General features: G+C 58.1%; 1 protein-coding gene across 1 annotated transcript in view; it reads right to left on the reverse strand.

Annotated features, from left to right (window-relative positions):
* The window catches only part of LOC130026620 (polypeptide N-acetylgalactosaminyltransferase 12-like), a 124,649-nt gene extending 112,109 nt beyond the window's left edge, over window positions 1–12,540 (reverse strand). Inside the window, exons 1-6 of the mRNA XM_056117456.1 lie at window positions 12,524–12,540; window positions 8,473–8,642; window positions 7,243–7,423; window positions 5,453–5,638; window positions 2,631–2,748; window positions 524–700 (exon numbers count right to left, since the gene is read on the reverse strand). Of these exons, the coding sequence (XP_055973431.1) occupies window positions 524–700; window positions 2,631–2,748; window positions 5,453–5,638; window positions 7,243–7,423; window positions 8,473–8,642; window positions 12,524–12,540 (849 nt within the window). The remainder of the gene's footprint in view (window positions 1–523; window positions 701–2,630; window positions 2,749–5,452; window positions 5,639–7,242; window positions 7,424–8,472; window positions 8,643–12,523) is intronic.
* Between the last annotated feature and the right edge of the window lie 2,862 nt (window positions 12,541–15,402).

A 15,402-nucleotide genomic window follows, 5' to 3' on the forward strand; every position in this document is an offset into this window, starting at 1 on the left:
AGAGAGCTCGTGCAAAGGGCAGGGCGCTTGCCTGGCAGGTGGCCACCCTGCCCTGGTCCCTGCCACCTCATTTGGTTCCCAGAAAAAAAATCACCAGGCATGATCCCTGAGTGCAGAGCCAGGAAGAGGCCCTGGCGACCATGGCATGGGGCCTGACCTCCCCTCCACGACAGAAATACCCACGATCTGAAGATCATGCAGTGGCTGGAGGTAGCTGAAACCCAGCCCTGATTTTCCTAGAAGCAACAAGCTCAGGGTACCCCAACCTGGGGTGGGCAGCATGAGCTGCTTGGTGTGATTCTCAAGGCCGGGTGGGCATCAAGAGACATCAGCAAAGGGTCATCACAACCATGGAGGAATCAAGTAGTTCCCCACTGGCCTCACCAAGGCCCACCGCAGCTTCTCCCTCCGGAAGTGGATGTGCGGGCACGGAGGGTAGAGGGAGGACGGAGGAGGAAGGGGGGGTTAGTTCTGAGGAGGCCTGCAGGGGTGAAGGCAGACGGGGCGGGTGGGAGGAGCTCACCAGGCGTGCGTGGGGGTTGCGGTGGTAGAAGAGCTCCTTGAACTCATCCAGCCACACTTCGGCAGCGCGGACACTGTTGGCCAGAGCCTTTTTGCGTGAGTAGGGAGCTTGCTTGGGGAAGACGTGACCGACGTGTGAGCAGGGGTGCGTTTCCAGGGTCCCGCCGCACTGCCAGATCTGCAGGGCAGAGGAGTGGCTGGGTGAGGGGAGCGGGTCCATCGGCACGGCTGTCCCTTGAGTACAGAGGCCGGGCACCAAGCATCACCCAAAGAGACACTGCCGAGACCACACCCTCCAGGGCATGAAACAGGCGGCCCCCTCCACCCCACTCCTCACCCCACCGCCCATCCCTGCCTCACCCACCCCCATGCACACACGGGCTCCAGAGCGCAGCCAAAGAACAAGGGAGCGGCCCAAGGTCTAGCCACCAGAACCAAGACCACAAGCCCATGCACTGTTTGTTCATGCGTGGGGCTCACCTGGCCCAGAGTGGGCCCGGCCAGGAGCTCGTGGGTGGGTGACAGTCCACACGGGCGGATTACCTGATCTCCTAGCCAGAGAAGAGAGGAAAGCAGCTAGGAAGGAGAGAAGTTGGGAAGGGAGAAAGAGGAACTGCCAGACACAGGAGAAGCAGCCTGGCACCTGGAGGAGAGGCAGAAAGACCATTAAAAGCACACCTCAAAACCCAACGAGGTAGACTCATGCAAGGGCAGAGGGGTGTGAACCACCACACCCCACCACTGGCCCCCAGGATGAACCATCCAGAAAAGCAGCTGAAGGGCTGGAGACACAGTACAATGGGGTTGGGCACCTGCCTTGCATATACCTGACCCAGGTTCAGTTTCTGGCAGCTCCGACGGTCCCCTGAGCACCGCCAGGAGTGAGCCCTGAGTTTGGGTTTCAACCAAATTCAAAAAGAAAATTTTTTTTGAAAAATAAGACCCAAAAGGACAGTACCTTACGATGGGAGAAGGAAAGCCCTGCGTGGAAGATAAAATTTCTATTTGGTTCACTCTTTATGCAAAGCTGGGATGTTCTGTTACTTAAAAAAAAATTCCAGGGGCCAGAACACTAGTACAGCGAGTAGAGCATACTGCCTGGCATGGGGCCAACCCAGGTTCAATCCCCGACATCCCATAGGGTCCCTCGAGCACAGACAGGAGTCATCTCTGAGGGTAGAGCCCAGTGTATCCCCTGAGCCCCACTGTGTGTGGCCCCAAAACAAAACAAGCAATCAGAAAAGATGAAAAAAATTCTCACAAAAATTAAACAGAGGGGCTGGAGCGATAGCACAGTGGGTAGGGCGTTTGCCTTGCACGAGGCTGACCCAAGTTTGATTCCCAGCATCCCATATGGTCCCCCAAGCACCGCCAGGAGTAATTTCTGAGCACAGAGACAGGAGGAACTCCTGAGCATCGCAGGGTGTGACCCAAAAAGCCAAAAAAAAATTAAACAGAAAATTTTAACATCATCAAAAAGCATGACCAATGGCATATGGTCTTGAAATGTAATATGCCAGACACAAGTTCATTGGGAATCCCACGGAAATGGCGGGGGTTCTCACAGAACTGTCACTCAGGGATTCTGAGGGCAGAGGGCGGCCTCAGGGGGTGCGCTCGTTAATGTGACTCTTGCTCCGGCCTGCACGTCCAGCTACTGAACCTGACCCCTTTAACAAGCTCTCCCGAGAATCCTTCTCGGTGTCAGACTCTGAATGTCACCCTGCTACATACATATAGAGGCGACTTCCTAAAGTGCTTAGCAAGCCTGGCGACCAAAGGTGGACCAGGAGGCAGGATGCTGTGTCTGGGGCCAACCTCGGCCCAGGGCAGCAGAGGGGAAGAAAAGAATCAGGGGACCTAGGAGGTTCCTTCCCTGCCTCCTGCTTTTCTAGTTAAAAGCACGTTCTGTGAGAAGGTCAGATGAGAGAAGCACATATATAGGCTGTCCACGTGTCCACTCTCAGGACACTGGACAAAAGGCCAAGGCGGGGAAAAGTCCAACAGGTTTTCATGAAATCCAGAGAGACAGAGGCATGGAGAGAGAGAGAGAGAGAGAGAGAGAGAGAGAGAGAGAGACAAGCACGGCTACAGAAAGAGAGACAGACCCGAAAGGAGAATTCGAGGTTTTCTCCGCCCCAAACTTCCATTCCTGTATCATAAGACCCCAGATACTGAAAATATTTCTTACTCACAGCAAACAGCCCACCAGCCATTGTCGGGGACCTGGAAGAGTTGCAACACCTGCGTCTCAGTGCCAGCCGCAGGAACCCTTACCCAGGCCTGATCTGCCTTCATCAGTCTGGGAGCACTGGTGGTGGGGGGGCTCTGCTGGGAGTCCTAGCTGGGGAAGCTCCCAGACCCCTCCAAATAATCACAGAACTGCGTGTGATGCATGTGCTCTCGAGGGGTCAAGGGCAGGGACAGCTGTTTCCAGGGCGGAGAGGGTACAGGCCCGGGGCGTGTCCAGTATAGAGGAATGAACGGTGCTGGGAAGGCCTCAGCATGGGCAAAGTCTAAGCATGAGAGGACCCCGGCAGCTGCAGATGGACCCGGAGAGAGGGCGGAGAGAGCACATGGCTGGGAGGGTGGCGGGGTGGGCGGTGGTGGTGGTCTCACAGCAGAGCCCAGGCACTCACAGATGCAGCTGGGGTCTGCTGGAGGCCATGAAAGATGATTCTAGCACATTTTCCTGAAGCCCTCGATTCCCCCAACCCCACTGAGCAGGCATGGCATCTTCCCCGGCCCCCAGAGGTGGCTCAGGTCGAAAGCTGGAAGGGAAGCACCCCAGAGTGCAGATGTGGGTGTGGGAAACTGGTGGCAGCCGGGTCCCTGTGGTGGCACTGGGGGGCCCTCCCAGCACTGCAGGCTCAGAGTACACGGGAAAGGTCAGTGGGACTCCTTGGTGGGGGATGGAAGAACAGGAGGGAGGGAAGACCAAGGAAGGGGGAGAAGAGAGAGAAAAGGGAGGGAGAGAAGGAGGGAGGGAGAGAAGGAGGGAGGGAGAGAGAGAGGGAGGGAGAGAGAGACGGAGGAAGGAAGGAAGGAAGGAAGGAAGGAAAGAGGGAGGGAGGGAAAGAAAAAAGGGAGGGAGTGAGGGAGGGAGGGAGGGAAGGAAGGAAGGAAGGAAGGAAGGAAGGAAGGTAGGAAGGAAGGAAGGAGTGGGGGAGGGAAGGAGGGAAAAGGGAGGGAGGGAGGGGTGCCAGCATGAGAGCACATTCACATGGCTTTAGGGTATAAGATTAGGGAACATGGTGACTGAAACATGCAAGAAAGCTGAGATGATGTGTGGAGTTCATGCACAATTCAATCAGCTAATCAGTGGCTGAATAAATAGCAGTACTCCTACATTTAAAAAAAACTGAGATGAGACTGTGGGAGGGGCAGGCAACTGACCATGAAGCTGCTGCATGTGTGCATGTGTGTGGGTTTGTGCAAATGTCTTCATATGTGTGCACTGGAGGAGGGAGTTGGGGGGGAGGGAGTATGTCTCGACATCACAGGCTGCATCTGTGACCTGACACATGATCCCTCCTCCTCTGCCTCAGTCTCTAAATCTGCTGTGTGAGCTGCAATGCCAGCGGCTCCCCAGTGGCCACTCCAGCAATCCGGGTGCCACTCTCAATCCGTCCTTTTTCCCAGATGTCAATCAGCTTCTCCAAATCCCCCCACCGCCCCGGAGGTCCCCCCACCCCCCAGTCTCAGCCTCCGTCTTCTCCTGCGCCCGCATTTCTGACGGGGAAGTCTGCAGAGCCTCCTAACACATGCCTGGTCCCTGCACCCCATCCTGTGCCCACCAGCTCCCTCACCACGAGGCACCAGGAGTAATTCCTGAGTGCAGAGCCAGGAGTAACCCCGAGCCTCAGCAAGTGTGGCCCGAAAACTAAGCCAAACAAATGAAACAGAACGCGAGCAGCCGGGCTCAGACCCAGGCTCACCCACTGACCAACGCTGGCTCTCGGCCGCCCTCACCCTGCACCCTCACCCATCCCCTAACTGGCTTCAGTCCCACAGAGGCCTGCCACTAAGTGCTCAGAGTCGTCACCATGGAGTCCCCACCTGACCCAGAACCCCACGCCCATTTGGACAGCCGGAAGTGGCAGCCAGCCACCTCGGGCCCTGGAGACTGGCACCAGTCCAGGGGGCAGGGCACCTGTGATATCAGTCCTCCCCGGGGCATGGCACACAACTCCTGGAAGGCGGACACACCCACCGGAGGTGAAGGGGCCAACAAAACCGGCCACGTTGACACAAGGCAGAATTATGGGTTCCCAAGGCAAACATCTCGGGACCGGCAAGAAGGCAAACGCGAAGGGACAAAGCGTGGTGGCCTCATTCGCGTGAGGCGTCTGGAAGGGGGAAAGTTTTTGTGGGGGTGTGTTAGAGGCCATGGAGCCGTTAGGGGCTGGGGTTGACACACACCGCCTGACGGTTGGAGAGATTCTGCGTGGTCGAGGGAAAAGCGCGCTTGAGTCTCCCAAGTTATATATTTAAGAACGGTCAGAGCAGTACATTTTAGGATACATACTTCACCCTATTTTTATTTATCTTGTTTTGGCTTTGGCTTTGGGACCACACCCGGCAATGCTCGGGGGCAACTTCTGGCTCTGCACTCAGGAATCACTCCTGGCGGTGCTCGGGAAACCATAACAGGGTGCCTGGGGGATCGAACCCAGGGCAAACTCCTGCAAGGCAAGCGCCCTACCCACTGAACTCTCTCTCCAGCCCCCTCACCTTTGTTTTTAAATAAACAAAATAGGCCAATGAATATGAACCCCACACTTAGAGCGGGGTGGGTGTAGAGTAAAAAAATAATCAGCAGATGCTTTAGAACAAAACCAGGTGGGGCCCCAGCGAAGCATCCCTGCCCTCCCCCCGGGCGTCTGCTGCAGTTGTTGGGGGGGTTGTTACGCTCCCAGCCAGTCCTGACCTGATGACAATGATGGGGGACCGCATCCGCTTCCGCTCCCGCTCAGGGACCACGTGCCACGTGAACACCAGCCACCAGTCAAAGCCACCGATCTGAGGCTCTCCGGAGTTGCCCAGGTACTCAAAAGTGTTCCAGTCAATAACGTCGATCACGGGGCACACCACCGCCGGCTCCTCCTCCCCGATCCTGCAGTGACCACACACACACACACACACACACACACACACACACACACACGCACACACACGCACACATACGCACACCACCCAGATGTGGCCAGGACCGGGGTGACCAGGAACAGCCCCCCCCCTTCCAAGCCATGCTCGCTCCCACTCCACTCAGGGCCAGTGTGTGCCCTCAGGTCCCCTGCTTCTGGACCCTGCATGGCATCGGTCCCCAATGCCACCCTCCAGCCTGGGATTCAGAGGGAGAGCGAGACACGATGATGGCTCTGCTCTCAGCCCCTGGCACTGGCCTGGGCCCCTGGGAGTCCAGCTGCTGGGACCCTCTTTGAAGCTGGGGAAAAGAAAGAAGCCATGAAGGGAGCCAGAGTGGGTGAGGACAGAGATGGGGAGGGCAGAGAGCAGCAGGGTGAGGCTGGGGGCCAGATGATGGACACCCACGCCTGGGAGAGGAGACAGTGGGTGCGTGTGCTCCAGAGGCCAGCTGCGCAGACCCTGAACCCCTCCCCCCGCATCCTTGTCCACGCCACATGGGGGCACAGCCCACCCGGAGGAATCTGGGGGTAGCTGACAATAGTGATGCAGCATCAGGAGGGAGGAAGTGGAGGGAGTAAGGTGGGTCTGGGGGAAGGGCAGCCTGGAGTGGTTCCCCTCCCCCCTGCATTTAAAACCCTTTCAAACAATGATACTTAAAAGCATAGTTTAAGACTACAGGGGTAAGAAGATAAAAAATAACCCAGGCGAGGGCCATCTGCTTCCTGTCCATGATTCTGCTCATGGTTTCCTAGTGACGCTAAGGAAGGTGGGGGCCAGAGACACAGGACCCCAGGGAAGGTGCCTGCCCGACAGGTGGCTGCCCTGGTTCAATCCCCGGCACCCCATGTGGTCCCCTGAACACCACCAGGAGTGATCCCTGAGCAGAGCCAAGAGTAAGCCCTGAGCACTCACGGGTAAGCCCCTTCACACACACAAATCCCCCCCCCCAAAATAAAATGCAGGGGCTGGAGCCATAACACAGTGGGTAGGGCATTTGCCTTCCATGCGGCTGACCCGGGTTTGATTCCCAGAATCCCATATAATACCCTGAGCACCACCAGGAATAATTCCTGAGTGCATGAGCCAGGAGTGACTCCCTGTGCATTGCCGGGTGCGACCCAAAAAAGCAAAAAATAAATAATAAATAAATACATAAGAGAAATTACTGTGAATCACCATTTCTGTGGGTCCCTTCAGGCTTGAGGAGCCCCAGGCAACACAGGTACTGGCTGACCTGGGAAAGTCAGCCCAGCATGAAGGAAAGATGACCAAAATGTGCTGCCTAGGGCTGTGATCTGATAAGATCCACACCATCCTGTTCTTGGCCTCTCTGCCCATGGCAGCACTTTTCGACTCAGGCACCTGACCAGCAGCAGTAAAAGCAAGTCCCCTGCACCAGTAAGCCGTGGGTACAGCAGCGCCTGATGCCCTCGAAGGCTCCCAGACCAGGGTCCCTGATCATGTGACCAGGGATGGAGCCGTGGCCTGAGACTGGGGGACGGGGCACCCAGGCCGAGCCCGAGGCCCACGGAGCTGGGTCTCCCGTGTTCCCACTGGGCACCGCCCACGCACCTCTGCAGCAGCGGCTCCAGCCAGCCCTCGTGGCACTCGCAGTGGCAGTCCAGGAAGGTGAGGATGTCGCCCTTGGCCCCCGAAGCCCTGAGTAACCGGGCGCGCACCAGGCCCTCCTTCTTGGTGGCGCGGATGAGGTGCACCTTGGGCAGGTGGGCTTCCAGGCGCTCCTTCAGGTGCTCTGGGGAGGAGAATGGGGCAGCCGGCTCACTCCCGCCCTGCCCGGGCAAGGGAAGGCTGGGATGGAGAACTCTAGAACCACCAGCAACGTTCCCACGTGCCCCCCTTGGACCCAGACGCCCAGGTCTCAGGACTGTCAGGACTTGGTGCCCAGCTGGCTCTATCGGCATCGCCTCACACTCACCTGCCCTGCACTCTGTCATGGGCAACGCTGAATGACCCCGAATACTCTCTCCACGATTTCCAGCCGAGTACATGGCCACCACCCCAAAGACATCAGTCCCCCAGGTTAAGATGTGTGATCCCAACGCCCCACCTGGTCCTCTGAGCACACCAGGAGTGAGCCCTGAGCACAGTGCCAGGAGCAAGCCCGGAGAACCGCCCAGCGGCCCCCAGAACAAACAAGCGAGACTACAGTCCTGAGCGTCCCCTGTAGCCAGGTGTGGCCAGGTGACTGTTCTTCTGCAGGGTGGGAGGTGAGACCCCCTACTAGGTGCTGCCCAAGTCCCCTGGACACCCTTCAGTACAGGTGGGAGTGAGAGAGAGGGGAGGGGCAAGGCTGGGGCATCCCAGGGAGCACAGCACCCCAAAGAAGGCGAGTGTTCACCCCTGCCCCCACCCCTGGCCCCCACACCTGCCTCCACACCTGCCCTCACACCCTCCCTCACAGTTGGCCCCCAACACCTCTCCCCCACCTCTGTCCCCAAGACCTCTCTCTCACACCCACCCCCCAACACCTGCCCTCTACACCTGTTCCCCCATGCCTATAGCCCATACCTATCCCCCACACCTGTCCCCCACACCTGCTCCCACACCTGCCCTCTACAGCCATACCCCAACTGCAGGGAGACGTTCCCTGTTATCTCCTGTAAATCACTGTTATCTAGAGCCTCACAGAGAACAGCCCAGCACAGCCTTCAATCAGAACCCGTCCACAGCGAGAACCAGACAGAGCTCAGAGGCAAGAGCAGGGGAGGGGAGGGTGGGGGTCAAGGGAGGGCGGGGTGGGGGGAGGGGAGGTCAGGGCAGGGTAGAGGGGAGGCCGGGTACCTCTATCGCTGTAATCATCCACCAGGATGACCTCCTCCAGCAGGATGTCTGGGGACATCTCGAGGACACTGTAAACGGTGCGAAGGAGGGTTGACCAAGCTTCGTTATAAAACGCGATGATCACGGACGTCGTTGGCAGACCTTCATAATTGTACTTCTGCTCTCTGCACCTGCAGAAGCAACACAGCCTCAGGGACGGGGAACACCCTGCACCAGGGCATCCCAGGCCTGGCACGGTGCTTCGAAGGACCTCTGAAGGGAACGTCAGTCATGGTTGAGACCTGCCATAGAATTTGGTCGCATCTTCTAGAAATGCATTGCCCTGGAGCCTCCTGGAAGCCTCGGTAGCTCCCAAGAAAGGTTGTACAACGACACCCAAAAAGCCTGAAGTCACTCTGGTAAGGGCAGGCTGGGTCACCCACGAAGTCGTACTGTTGACATGGCCTCCAGGGACAGATGGCCCAATGATGAACCTGGCTCAGACCCAATGCGACAGGGCCATCCTGGGCCGGGATGGGATCCCCCAGAGCCAAACTTGATGGTGCCCAGGAGGCAGGCAGTGTCCAAGGAGGCACTTGGGTCTTTTCACACGGTCCCCTGACCCTGAGCTCTCTCCCTGCTCTGAGGTTGTGTATTTAAGCTGGGCAGCAACGTTCACAGTTTTGCCACCCAAAACCTAGGCAGGCTCCAAAGACAGGAAGACGGTTCCATCCTCAGGCTGTGCAGGTTTCACCTCTGTCCACTCCCACTTGAACCCCACTGCCCAGCTTCTACTCAGCTCTCTCCTCCTCTGCCTGGCACCCTCCCTGCCCTCCTTCCAGAACCACTTGGAAAAATCCCTGTGTGGAGAACACCTGTCTGGGGTGTCCGCTCCCTCCGACCGTCTCCCGTTCCTGCATACCACAAACTCATGTACCCTCCACTCATCCCCTCCTCCCACGCCCCAAGTCTCCTCACAGACACGTTTGACTCATGCGAGGCTTGGGGCTGGGGCACAAGAATGCTAGGGACACTGGTGGACACCACGGGGCAGCCTTGTGGGGAGAGGAGGTTCGGGAACACGTATGTCTGGCTGAGAATCAAATCCATCTCTGATGGAGGGTCACAGGGTCACTGTGGGCTTGTGCTGTCTGGGGAGCCTGTGGGCAGTGAAGGGTTCCACACTGGGGTGAGGCTCTGGGCAGAGAAATTCCATCCAGTCCTTGAGAGGTTTGGGAAATACCTGGAGGTTTGCAGGTCCTTTACCTGAGGCATGATCTGGCCACTAGGGGGCCTGGCACCCAGGAAGCATTGGGGGCAAGGTTGGGGCTCTTCCCGGTGGACACTGCAGCGGGGGTGTAGACGCAACAGGCACCATGGGCATGTCATGTCAGGTTCTGATCCATGGGGAGACCCCCACAGGACAGCTCATGCTTCATCAAGAAGCATGAGCCGTTCCCTGGCAGGACCCGCCCCACCCAATGCCACACACCCACACAGGCTGGGATGCATCCATTTGTAGAAACAATCTTGGAAACAGGACAGTGGCTGTCAGGGAGAGTGATTCAGCCCTCTCCCCTCTCTCTCTCCTCTGCCACCAATTCATGATCCCCTAAACCGTCCCAGGTAGTGCCTAGAACTCAGTTGCTGACTGTTTCAGCCTCCATCCTTTTCAGGACTTCCTTTCCCAGAATAGAAAAAGTGCACTGGAGGAGGGGGAGCTCTCGGCTCAGACTTTTGCTTGGTCTGTAGCCCATGATTCTGTCTGCCAAGCCTAAGGGGAGGGAACCAAGCAGGCAACAAAAGGCAGAAGCGAAAAACTAGGCAGGACCTCTGAGAGACCCACTCTAGGAGGTGGAGAAGATGGATGAGTCAGGAATCACCGAATTTGACAAGAATCAAATGTGAGGTTTGCTCTGACAAAATGGTGACCAGAACCAAATGGCAACCGGCTGAGTGGACAGCAACATTCCTGGAGTCAGAGATCACCTTGTTCCAGGTGAGGAAGACAAGACTATCGCCCACCTGGTGACAGGAAGCCACCAGCTTCATTCCAGGATCCTTACCATTGACCCACGAAGAGATGACTCGGAGCAGACCAAGACAACTCCAAAGGCCCCTTCATCTAACCCAGGGGGCGGGTGTACCATTGCCTCACCTGAGGTTCGGAGGGTCCACCCGGGAGCGCCCCCAGCAAGCTACTCCTATTTCCTTAACTTTATTTATATGTCTCTGTCCCTCTGTATGACCCGGACGGGGTTCCCAAATCTCTCACCGAGGAATAGAGTGAGAGCAGTTTGCCCGAGCAGGAATGGAAGAGGCTCACGGGAACGCTCAAACAATGGAGCTTAGAAACTGGAGTCACTACTGTGGGAGCACCTGAGAGCAGTAGGCACCACTGTTTGTTAGATGAAAGTTGTTACTGCAGAATCGAGGTAGCCTGTTAACAACCTACATAATTATGCTCTGACCTGCTAATGCCCGTTTGGGGGTAGCTGGATAGAGCCTGCACACATGGAATACACTGGGATGCTTCTGGCAAACTCTTGGGTGCCACCTGCGTCTGGGTGAGACTCTGTCAGATTCTAAGAGGAAAAACTCCCAAGACAGTCGTTCAATGGGAGAACAGCTCTCCCCACCGGCAAGCGTGGATAGGGGAGAGCCTCTGATCCCCACAGTCTCTCAGCTCCCCAAACCTCAAGGCAAACCTGACTTGGTGTTTCCAGAGCCCAGGGACCCAGAGGCAGGACACGGGGAGCTAAGCCCAGAGCCCCATAGAGGCTGCGAGAGGGTGTGCAGGACATGTGTGAGGTGTGCAGAACTGTGAGAGTGAATGGGCGACCCCAGGCCCATGGTGCAGGTAGAGGGGCAGGGCTATGAACTGGGCACCGAGGGGTAAACAAGGAGCTGCCTGTGCCTGCCCTGGGCTGCCTTACCAGGAGTGTGACTCCCAGTAGAAATGTGACTGGCAGGAAGGGGCATGGCTGACCAAATTCCTGGAAATGACTGGAAAAGGATGGCTCTTCCTTCTGAGGCTTTGCCATCTGGTCTGACACATGGATCTGGACACAATTCTTGTCACCAGTAGAGTGTCACTCAGCCAAGGCTGTCCCATCAGGTCCAGGCGTGCAGGAACAAAGAGGAGTCAGGGTCTGGTTCTCTATTTCATGGGGTCTGACCGTGCTGTGATGGTGGCAGTGGGACTTGTATTAGGGAACCTGATGGTCCACACAGAAGTGGGGCGCTATTATCAGGGATCAGCTCTGTACAGACTCGGGGACACTAGAAACATGTTCCATCCACGGCCCCATCCTGCTCCACTGATAACACACTGTCTTCCTGCCAGGGCAGTTGCCATGGAGAGGGACCCTGGCTGAGGGGACAGCACCTTGGACCCACCTGCTGCAGGAGCACTTTCAAGTCCTCATCCTGAGAAACCTGATGTGGCCACTAGGGGGCAAAGTGGGGTCTGTCCCTGGTGCCACTGCAGAGGGGAATGGGGAAACAGGCACCAGGGGCAGGGGAGGCCATGGAGGTGCTGCAGTGGAAGGCAGGGCTCTGGGTGCTGCATCCTGCCCTCCCTCCTGGGGACTCATCCGTGATTGAGACCTTCAACCCTTGGGGTGGACTCTCCTGGCGTCATTGACAGGCTTCACACAGGGGCAGGCAGGTGAAGCGTCTTGGCATGGTGACATGGCCAAGGCTTCCCACGATCTAGAAGCAATTGTCAACTACTGGCCAGACCTGCCCCACCCAGTGACACACACACCCACACAGGTATGGGATAGATCCATTTATTGTAACAATCGTGAAAATCAGACAGTGGCAGTCAGGGAGAAAGCCCGCCTTCCTCCTTCCCCTCTTCTCAGCCAGCAATACAAAGTCCCCAAACAGCCCCAAAGAGTGTGTAGAATCCGGTGACTGGATGGTACCAGTGCCCAAGCTTCAGGGCTGTCATGCGCAGAAACAGGACCCCACAATGGGGAGGGGAGAGCTGAGTTGTAACTTCTGACCTCCAAATCATTGTTTGCTAGTGCTGGCGGGATATAACTGCCATCCTGATCCCTCTGACCTTGTGGAGGGTGACATCTCGGCCCCTCTAATACCTGGGGTCTAGTGTAAGGGGACACATCGGCACCCCCGATCCTGGCGTCTAGTGGTGGGGGGCATCTCTGGCCCCACTGATCCCTGGCGTCTAGTGGTGGGGGGCATATCTGCCCCCCGATCAATGGCGTCTAGAGGTGGGGGGCATGTCTGGCCCCCCTCGATCAATAGCTCTAGTGGTGGGGGGAGGCATCTCTGGCCCCCCCGATCCCTGGCGTCTAGTGGTTGGGGGGGCAACTCTGGCCCCCCCAATCCCTCGTGTCTAGTGGTGGGGGGCATCTCTGACCCCCCCATCCCTGGCATCTAGTGGTTGGGGGGGCATCTCTGGTCCCCACGATCCCTGGCATCTAGTGGTGTGGAGCCATCACTGGCCCCCCCGATCCCTGGCGTCTAGTGGTGGGGGGCATCTCTAGCCCCCCGATCCCTGGCGTCTAGTGGTGGGGAGGCATCACTTGCCCCCCCATCCCTGGCGTCTAGTGGTGGGGGGGCATCTCTGGACCCCCCGATCCCTGGTGTCTATTGGTGGGAAGGCATCACTGCCCCCCCCATCCCTGGCGTCTAGTGGTGGGGAGGCATCTCTGGCCCCCCCATCCCTGGCGTCTAGTGGTGGGGGGGCATCTCTGCCCCCCCGATCCCTGGTGTCTAGTGGGGGGGGGCATCACTGGCCCCCCGATCCCTGGTGTCTAGTGGTGGGGGGGCATCTCTGGCCCCCCCTTGATCCTTGCCCTCTAGTGGGGGGGGGAATCTCTGCCTCCCCCGATCCCTTGCGTCTAGTGATGGGGGCATATTTGCCCCCCCTTGATCCTTGCCCTCTAGTGGGGGGGGAATCTCTGGCCCTCCCGATCCATGGCGTCTAGTGGTGGGGGGGCATCTCTGGCTCCCCCTTGATCCTTGCCCTCTTGTGGGGGGGAATCTCTGGCCCCCCCCCGATCCCTGGACTCTAGTGGGGGGGCATATCTGGCCCCCCCTTGATCCTTGCCCTCTAGTGGGGGGGGGAAATCTCTGGCCTCCCCCGATCCCTGGCGTCTAGTGGTGGGGGGCACCTCTGGCCCCCCCTTGAACCTTGCCCTCTAGTGGGGGCAGAATCTCTGCCCCCCCACCCGATCCCTGGCGTCTAGTGCTTGGGGGGATCTCTGGCCCCCCCTTGATCCTTGCCCTCTAGTGGGGGGGAATCTCTGGCCCCCCCGATCCCTGGCGTCTAGTGGTGGGGGGCCATCTCTGGCACCCCCATTTTCTGGCGTCTAGTGGAGGGGGAAACTGTGCCCCCTGATCCCTGGGGTGCCTTGGGATGGGGACATTTCTTACCCCACATCTCGGGGTCTAGTGGATGGAGACTTTACTGTCCCCCTGATCTCCCGTTTCTTGAGATGGAGAATAGTTTTGCCTTTGCCCTGATCCCTGGTCTTGCAGTGAGGGATATCCCTGGTTCTAGTGGAGGGAGAAGAGCAAAGGGCCAAGGCGGAAGGCAGAACTCAGGTGGCGTGGGGAGGACGGGTATGGGCTAGATCAATTGGGTGAGAGCGGCAGCGTGCGTCGGTGCAGTAAAATCGAGGTGTCAGCGGGGTGTCAGGCTGCCAGTGCAGTTCTTGCTGACGAGCTGCATTTTCTGGATTTTTGGCGGGTCGTTACAGGACCTGGGTCCGATGTGGGTGGACTCCTCTTCCTTAAGGACAGCAACAGGAGCGTCTCTGGATCTCACACAGGCCATGGTCCCTGCCCCCTGGGACTTTGACTCCTCCAGCTCCTGGACTCTGGCACTCCTCCTGCCTGGCCTCCTGTGCCTCCTCCTTCTCTGTGGCCGCCAGCTCCTCACGTTTTGTGTCCAGGAGCACCTGTGTGTTGTTCGTCTCCACACCAATCCCTTTGGAGTGGATGGGATGTGGGGCAGCATAAGGGTCTCAGCCAAGCAGGGGAGGTGGGGGGCTGGGGGTGGGGCCGCCTGGCTCCCCTCCCCAGTAGCCCCGCCCTCTGACCCACAGGGGCTTCTCCCTGTCACTCACCCTTTTCCGGGACTCCTTTTCACTTTACCAGGTTCTGCAGCTGCTGTTTCTGCTGCTGAGTCCCACAGAAGAGCACCTGGGGTGAAGGCACTAGCTGAGGAGGCAGGTCTAGGCTCTTCCTGCCCCAGAGCCCGTGGCCCCTCTCTCACCTGGTCTCCCTCAGCTCCCTGATGGCGGCCTCCTCAGGGCCTGCTGCCTTGGTGGCACCTGCAGCAGCTGGTCTATGGGCTGTTTTTGCCGCAGCATCCGCTGGTACAGTTGCTCCTCCTTGGAGCCCAGGTGACAGCGGGCATCCAGGTGCTCTTGTCGGCAGCTATGTGCATTTCCAGGTATCAGCAGAAAATTCCCCCGGGAAGCCACTGGCACTGCACCTTTTCGTCGTGCACCGGCATCTGTGGGAGGTAGGACAGTGTCTGTGAGGACAGGCAGCAGGGCCGACTACATCCCAGCCAGGAGATGCAGGGCTCAGACCCTCAGCCACAGGCCCCCATGGGGTCTTTGTCCCAGAGCCTAGGAGTTGGGTCTCCCTCTGCCTCGGACCCTGACTCCTACCTGGCAACTGCCAACTCCAGACCGCTCTGTGTAGTGTGGGCCAGTCAGTGCCACCACAGCCCTCAGTTAGGGCATTCTGACCTGTCCTTCCTGCCATCACCCAAGGCAGGCTCTTGGCCTCACAGGGGGTCTCACCAGCCCATTTCACAGAGCAGGAAAGTGACAGCCCAGAAGACTGAATTGTTATGCCCCAAGAATACCCCAGGGTGGAGGGGAGCTGATGGCCAGCAAACCCCTGCACCCTCTCTCAAAACTCTTCGTGTACGGCAACTTTTCGTGGGCTCACAGTGAAGAC

Source organism: Sorex fumeus, unplaced genomic scaffold (genome assembly GCF_029834395.1).
Source record: "Sorex fumeus unplaced genomic scaffold, SorFum_2.1 ptg000034l, whole genome shotgun sequence".
Classification (NCBI taxonomy): domain Eukaryota; kingdom Metazoa; phylum Chordata; class Mammalia; order Eulipotyphla; family Soricidae; genus Sorex; species Sorex fumeus.